This window comes from Ostrea edulis, chromosome 2 (assembly GCF_947568905.1).
Source record: "Ostrea edulis chromosome 2, xbOstEdul1.1, whole genome shotgun sequence".
NCBI lineage: Eukaryota > Metazoa > Mollusca > Bivalvia > Ostreida > Ostreidae > Ostrea > Ostrea edulis.
The window spans coordinates 41532977-41541059 of record NC_079165.1 but is presented as its reverse complement, the minus strand read 5'-3'; the positions used below and the strand labels follow the sequence as shown (position 1 = coordinate 41541059).

At 37.7% G+C, this 8083-nt stretch overlaps 1 protein-coding gene across 4 annotated transcripts; it reads right to left on the bottom strand.

The window, feature by feature from the left end:
* Nucleotides 1-2471: 2471 nt before the first annotated feature.
* Nucleotides 2472-3731, bottom strand: LOC125678075 (heavy metal-binding protein HIP-like). 4 transcript variants are annotated; one of them, XM_048916192.2, is made up of 3 exons: nucleotides 3644-3731; nucleotides 3396-3552; nucleotides 2472-2909 (listed from the first exon to the last, which is right to left on the bottom strand). In XM_048916192.2, exons 1-3 carry the CDS (start codon nucleotides 3707-3709, stop codon nucleotides 2518-2520), a joined length of 615 nt encoding a protein of 204 aa, XP_048772149.2. In that variant the 5' UTR covers nucleotides 3710-3731; the 3' UTR covers nucleotides 2472-2517. The 4 variants fall into 4 exon arrangements, with proteins under 4 accessions (XP_048772149.2, XP_048772148.2, XP_048772151.2 ...); XM_048916191.2 differs by having other exon boundaries at nucleotides 3381-3552; nucleotides 3644-3724; XM_048916194.2 differs by having other exon boundaries at nucleotides 3381-3568; nucleotides 3644-3685.
* Nucleotides 3732-8083: the final 4352 nt, after the last annotated feature.

Genomic DNA, 8083 nt, shown 5'->3' with positions numbered 1-8083 from the left:
ATATATGCTCCAGACAAATATTTTACACAGATAGGTTTAACTACAATGACCTTTGATATTGGAAATTGGATCAAGGTCACTCCACAACCTCTAACCATGGGTAATCTATGGATAGAGCTTTGTCCAGAATTGGTCATGGGAAAGGAATATTGTTCTAGACAAATGGAATCGGACGGACGGTCAGAGGGATGGACAGTCTAATCATTGTAGGGATCTCGCAGAGCCAGGCCCTTATAATTATCCAAATCCACAAAACGTCAAAATCTCAGATCTGGAAGTGACGTCATCAAATATCAAGGTTCAAATAATTATCTATCATTTTTGAAAGCTTCAAGAAAATCGACCGAGCCTTGAAAATTATTTTCTGCAAAGTGTGTTAATATGGTCGATATCAACGCACTTTGAAAAATAATATTTTTTCAAAGTGCGTTGACTTGGTCGCAAATTTAATGCACTTTCAATTTTTTTTCAAAGTGCGTAATTTTCATAGTTCGTTTTTACACCGCACTCTTGTGTCATCATTACACCATAATCGACACAAATTCCAGTATTGTCACAAAGAATAAAAACCATTTGGTAATGGTATGCGATGTCTAATGCATATATTCTGCAGAACAACACAGGTTACGGTTATACCACATGTCCTCTGAACGCTATCAAAAAGAGTGCTGCCGCTGTTGTCTAAATATCTGAATCTCGATTTCAAAACACCGAAGGCCCGTTCAATTACAGAATGTGTGCTATATTGAATCGCTCTTGTGCTTCCGTGGTTGGATTCAGCACCGGAGTCAGAAGCCAGGGGTGCAATGGATACCCGCCATTTCCGAGTAGCCATTCCTCTGATATAGTACCGTTTTCAAAGAGGTCGGGTAGTGAAGAGTTTTTCCAAACATAAGATTTGTGTTTGACACCCGCTAAAACATTTACGATAATTTCACTTTCACACACCCCTCAAACATGAATGGAATGGTAGTTTTCTTCTGTTTATGAACAGATGTTCATCTATGAATCTTAACACAACTGGTAGGTCGCCAACACTGTTATCAAAGACCGCGAAATTCTGTACTTACTCACGATAGCATCGTCGTTAAAGTTATCTATCGATTGTCAATGTCTCTAAGTATCCTTTCACGCGTACGATTTCTTTGATCTCTTCGCATCAACATCATTTACACAAACTTGGGAAGATCTTAGAACAAGGGTTATGCTGCCCTAAAATTACGACGAACTTATGGCGATACCTAAATTTAAGAAAGCTTTGAGAAACATGCTGAATACTAAGACGTGTCCTAAGACATAGTTAGCACGCTTTGGTCCTAAGATAGCTTCATGAACATGCTAGCAGGTAAATAAATTAATTGTTTGATGATGGTAACTGACTAGAAACTCATCGGCTTTTACATTTACATCTCTTAACAATGCAATGCAAGGTGAAGATAACGAACAGTGATCGATCTCATAACTCCTATAAGCAATACAAAATAGATAGTTGGGAAAACACGGACCCCTGGGCACACCAGAGGTGGGATCAGGTGCCTAGGAGGAGTACACATCCCCTGTTGACCGGTCACTTCCGCCATGAGCCCTATATCCTGATCAGGTTAACGGAGTTATCCGCAGTCAAAATCAGTGTGCCAAGAACGGCTTAACAAATGGTATGAAACACTTCAGACAGCATTTGACCCAATGATAGGTTGTATTGACGAACTAGATCGTTATACCGACCATAGAATTTGCGAAATGCTGACTTCAATCGAGACTGTTGAAACCCCTGTACCATCAGCTTGTTTGTCAGAAGCTTACCTCGATTTATAAACTGACTATACGCAGAACAAGCTCTTGCATATCGATTCAGTTGAGATATATAAACACCATATGCAGGTTATAATGGAATATTGCTACATAAATATGCGATGTTAACGATGGAGAAGCTGAAATCATCCCGTTTGTCATACACTTGAGTTGTCAGTTTGTCGTTAATGTCTACTTTCAATAAAATATCTAAGTATGAAGCAGAAGTGGACGACTCTGTGGTGTGCTTTATTTCGAGCTCACAGGGATATATCAAATCGACATATGAATGAAAGTTATTACTGTTAATAGACAAAACGTCATCGATATATCGAAATGTCGAATTGAAGGCCACAGCGAGAAATTTTTTCTTCTCACGTACAATGTAGAAGTTTTTGAATAAATTCTGCTTCATATGAATATAAAAACAGATCAGCTAACAAAGGAGTACAATTCGTGCCCATGGGATTCGGTAGTTGATTCAACTTTTAAATGTGTCCTGCGAGAAATCTCCGAGAAATTCTAAACTTAAAGCTGACCAGAGTTTTCATCCCACCATTTAATAGGCGAGTATATGTATTCTCGTTTTGAAATGTAAATCATAGCTGTATCTATCAACTTTTGTCCACTCATAATGCTCAATACCTTCATCCTTGTGAAGTATTCAGTAAACAAATACGTATATAAAAGTCTTTATTTCAGCATGTTTGAAAAGCAATTCAACAGTTAGTAAATTTTCCAACCAGAGAACGAGGAAAAATTTTCTCTTGCATAGGCTGCCTGGTACCCTGATGCAATGTTGACCTTGTCACCTTTTTTCAGATGAACAAGAATTGTGTTCGAGCCACTGCTCCAAAACCTTTGTGAAGTTACCATATTGTTGAAAGCTGTATATCCTTTGTAATGACCGTTCACCCTCAGGAAAGGATGGGCCGCTTTTGACGGACTCGTCAGTGTAGACCAAGTAAAGCCATATGTTCCGCCAACAGGAGCTGTAAAGGTTCCCGTAGCCTTATTGTAGGCGTTACCGTCATTTACAAGAACTGTGTCAAAGATCCACGTCTCGTGTAGTTTGTACGCTCTGGCTGAAGACTGTCGGGCTGAGAATGCAATGTTGCCTAGAAAAAAAATCCACGTACATTGGAAACAATGGTTCATTTAAACTTACTGAGTCTAGTAGGATTTATATTTTGTTCGTACTCTTGAGTTTTCAGTTTTGTCGTTGATTTCTTACTTTTTTGTAGAGTATGAAATGTTTATGATTATCTAGCGTTTGGCCTTTGATATTTCTTTTTCATTTCGTCTTCTATTGATGTATTTTGTTCTTACTGTTGCATGAATTCTTTTAAAGATCGTATAAAAAATTTCAAACTTGAGAATAATGAACTATGTAAATGCACGATTCTTATGACATTACTTACTCCTCCTAGGCACCTGATACCACCTCTAGTATATCCAGGAGTATGTATTTGCCCAACACTCTATTTTGTATTCCTTGTAGGAGTTGTGAGATTGATCGATGTTCATTATATTCACCTTTCATTACCCTTGCAGTTGTGATTTGATCAATTAAATAACAGTACGAGTACCTGTCTTCCATTTACCGTGGTCGTATCCTGTTCCTTTGATGATGGAATCGAGACCCTTTTCCATATTCTTCGCCTGTGATCTCAGATACTCTAGAAATGGTCTGTGTCCAGATACCATATGGAGCGTTATAATGCACACGGTTATAGCCAAGTTTCTCATTTCCAATGACATCTGAAATTTTCAAAAGCTGATTCAGAGATCGTTTAAGTGTATTGTAATCATAGATATGATTCAACTTTTGAAATAGAAAGATGTGGCTTACCTGATGTATGGGAATCCTTAACAATATACGTGAATCATTCGGATTCTGAGGTATATATTGGATCATATGTAAAACATTTGCGCATTCTGAAATGTGATACACATGCAATATCTCAATTTATGGTGTAAAATTACATTTTAATGAACAAAAAAACTCTCTAACTTTCAGCTATAGTAAATTTCATTTTTAAGCGTTTTTATGCCATACCATGTATTAATCAAAGTACTGATAGTACTGAAAGACGATAGCGTTGGTTGCGAGAAGCCTAACTCAGGTGAACTTAAAACAGTACAGAGATAGAAATTGCCTGAATGAGGTAATTTATTTAGTAATACATGTAATAATTCAATAATGGTAAAACAGGGTATAAGAATCCAGATAGTTTATTAAATCAAAAAGAAGTATGTGCATGTGGTTTAAAAATGTAATTTCCAAAACTGAATAAAGAACATGCCTTGTAAATGAGCAAATTTGTTTTCTAAAGAGAATAGAGGAACATGAAACTCATATCCATGCACTGTTTTCCTCTTGAGCTTATAGGGAATATTTCAGAACTTTGAGAATGATCAGCTTTTAAAATGTCGGATATATCACCATAACCAAGTGGCAGGGAATCCGAAAGCGCAGTGCCTCAACTGCTGGGGAAAAGGACATCACAAACAACAATGTAAAAACGTGAGGATATGCAGAGTATGTGAGGAGCCCGGCCATTCTCCTGGTTTCCCAGAGTGCCAACACTATGAGGAATCCCCCGATGATGTGGTGGTATTTCACGGCAAAGAAAATCCGCTTTCAAACTTTTTCCCCTGCGATCTTTACGTTTTTGGAGAACATCATAAATCAGCGGAACATGCCTACCAACTAACATTCGCTCTAGCGATCTCAGTGCTGCACAGATGGTGAGGGAGGCGGAAACACCCTTTGATGCTTAGAGGATCGGCTATACTGTAACTGATCCTCCTGGATATAGTGAGGACAAAGAGACTGTAATGGAGGAGATAGTTACAGAAAAAGTTGATCAAATAGCTGAAGTTAAGTTGGAGAATTCAAGCAATAACACAAAGAGGGAACCTTCGATATGCATTGGGGCACTGGACTGGATACAGAAGCCAAATTATTTACTAACCACAGCAAGTGGCCTGGAAAAAAAAACTTGGTAAGATCTATCAAAAACTTTCCTCAAAACAAAACAGAAAGCTTGGAAGTTCATCCGTTCCCCAGAAAGGTGCATCAACCGAGAATCAGACCAATCTTGACGACTTCCTGACGGATCGTCGGAAACAACGAAAGAAAAATAACAAGGACAACCCTGGTTAGTAAATACACAATGACAACTCCTACAAACATACATGGACAATGCAGCTTTAAAAATTACTCCTTAAATGTTTGAGGATTGAATACCTACAAAAAAACGTACCATTCTTTTTGACTGGTTAAGTGATGTGAATTATAATGTTTTATTTTTACAAGAAACACATTTTGTTAAAAAAAAACAAGAATTTTGATACAATTCACGATGGTTTGGAGGTATGATACATTGCTATTCAGAATCCGTATACAGTAGAGGTGTATCGATTTTAATAAGGAAGAATAGTAACATTGAACTTCTTAATTACAACAGATCAACAGATGGAAGGAAAATACTAGTTAATTTTAAATGCAATGATAAGGTTGATAACTTTGGTGAATATTTATGCCCCAAACACTGAATAAGACAAGACAGATTTTTGAAAGAGAGTAATTACTTGGATTAAAAAACATACTATGAATTTGGATAGTATCATATTACCATATATATATATATATATATATATATATATATATATATATTATTTATTTATTTATATATATATATATATATATATATATATATATATATATATATATATATATATATATGGACAGACCCGTCCAGTGTAGTGGACCTGGATCCACCTGGCGCAGTATTAGAAGGCCCCCAGAAGCAGCCAGCAGCTCACTGATACTGGATACCTCCCTCCCAAAGTGGTGACAGCACTGGACATTCAACCAGGTACTAGATATCCTACAGGTTCTGAGAACCAGTTCATTGACAGCATCTATTCAGTGTTAGCCAGCAATGTTTCTAGTTCCTTAAAGGCTAAAATCATAAGTTCCTCTTACATAGACATTGGGCTTTTGCTAGACAGTACATCTCATGCTGAATGTACAGAAAGAAGAATATTTTGTAATGATAGGGGGGAGTTAGTCACAAGGGAGCTTGCCAAGCCCAGTTTTAAGATTCAATCCATCAGTAGATGGACAGATTCATTTTTAGTATATGCCAGCATATATGCTGCAGCACACCCAGTCATTTTAAGAGCTTCTTAAATATATGCATGATATTAGACTGGGGGCATCGAGAGATGGAGAATCAAATTTGGGGTGGAAGACCTATGATGAACAATTTAGACTTCGCCGCAGTGTCGACCCATCCATATCATAGTCTAAAGTAGACTATAAGTTGTGGCTGATATTTATGACCTCGCCATCACTTCAACCACCAGGTAACCACACTAATCCTCCTCACTATAAATGCTACAATTTCAGCTTTAAGGGAAATTGTGACCGACAAGGTTGTCACTACTTACAAGTGCATAAGGCGTATTGGGGCCCATCCCCAGTACTTGTGCCCTCTCGCTAGCAATGCTTCGAAGTCATCAAGTCGCCATCGGGGTCCATCACAAGGGCAGACCCAACCTCGGTTCGGGTCCCCCCTTTTGCAAATTCAGCCCCAAGACCTCAAAAATATTTGGGCCCTAGGAAATTATCCCATTAACATAACCAAGTTGACGCATTATCTGGAATACTATCTGGATCGGGAAGCTGCAAATGACATAAAGAATTACTTTTCTAATGGTTTTCGGTTACATTATACAGGCCCTAGAATACATGTATTTTCAAAAAAATTAAAATCTGCAATGGAAAACCAGGGTGATTTGTTGGTTAAAATTTATAACGAAATAAAACTGGGTCGAATATTGGGCCCTTTTGCTAGTTTGTCCTATTGCTATCCTCCACATCTCGCCAGTTGGCATTGTTCCAAAATCTGATGGGGGGGGGGGGGTGTATGATCACTCACTTATCTTATCCCACTTCTTGTGGTATCAATGATTTTATAGACCCTGAATTGTGTACAGTACAATATGCCTCTTTTGATAGCGTAGTTGATATGATTGCCATTTTGGGAAAAGGGGCTATTGTAGGGATGGACATCAAAAGTGCCTTTCGTTTGATATCAGTATTCCCTGGAGATTTCGATTTGCTAGGTTTTTCGGTTGCAGGTTTATACTATATTGACAAATGTCTTTATGTCTTCCATCATTTTCTCTCTGACACTGTTGTTAAATTTTTACTGAGCCTCATTCCCTTTGCGCTTGAAAACGATAGTCTTGTAATTCGTTGCCTGCAGTTTGACAAGCTGTTGTTCGTGTTGTTGACGCTGCTGTTTAGATATCTTTTGCTCGAAAGAAGATACAAAGTAGTTTAGAGTCCATTATTTTGGACACTCGCCGCAATAAGTCGTCATTTTGAAGAGCCATGCTGCCCGTGGAAAAGGAAAAAATTATGCACTTCGTGAGACTGGCTTACAATGATCTCACTCATGATATTGACACTTTATATAGGCCTTCCTATGGCCACGCCTTGTATTACTACGCATAGGCATTCGAATACGTTCCTATCACACAACGTTTTCCCGCTATTCTTCGAAACGCGGGAAAACTACATTAACGGTGCCTTCGACTGGAGAATCGTTCGAGGGATTGGAACTTTCAGCAAGCCATATATAACATCCAGTGAAAATTCCAATTGGTAACAAAAACCTAATTTGTTAAGATACACATGTAATCAGACGCACATACATATTAGGAGGTAATGTTTTGATGTTAAGCTTATGTACAGTGGGATTTGAAGGAAATACACTCGTAAGCAAAGAGTCAGATTTTCTCCATAACACGGACAGAACAAAAGTATGATACATTTAGCGGTGTCATAAGAGATCTTAAATGTTAATGGCACATTCTAGATTATCACCTAAATTGTGTTCTCCTTTGCTCTGGTTGTCCGAATATAAAACTTTTATATTTTAAAAACAACAAAAGTTATGCTGCTCACCAGAACATTGTTTCATACTCGGAGCGATGCGTCTATATAGACCTGTCGCAAGTCAAACAATTATTACACCTGTACTTTATATATCTAATATGATTGTATGCAAGTTTCATATACCTGCCAATGAGTGATCAAATTACTTGAATTGCAAACGTTGACTAATTATACCACCAGACCACGTGGCTATCGTAGCAATACTTCAGGCAACCTCTAAGAGTAATGATAAGGTGTATTCTATGGAGAAATCACACGTAGTTATGTTTTAATCGATATAAGTTTTAAATCATGTTTTGTTGAAATTATTCATTT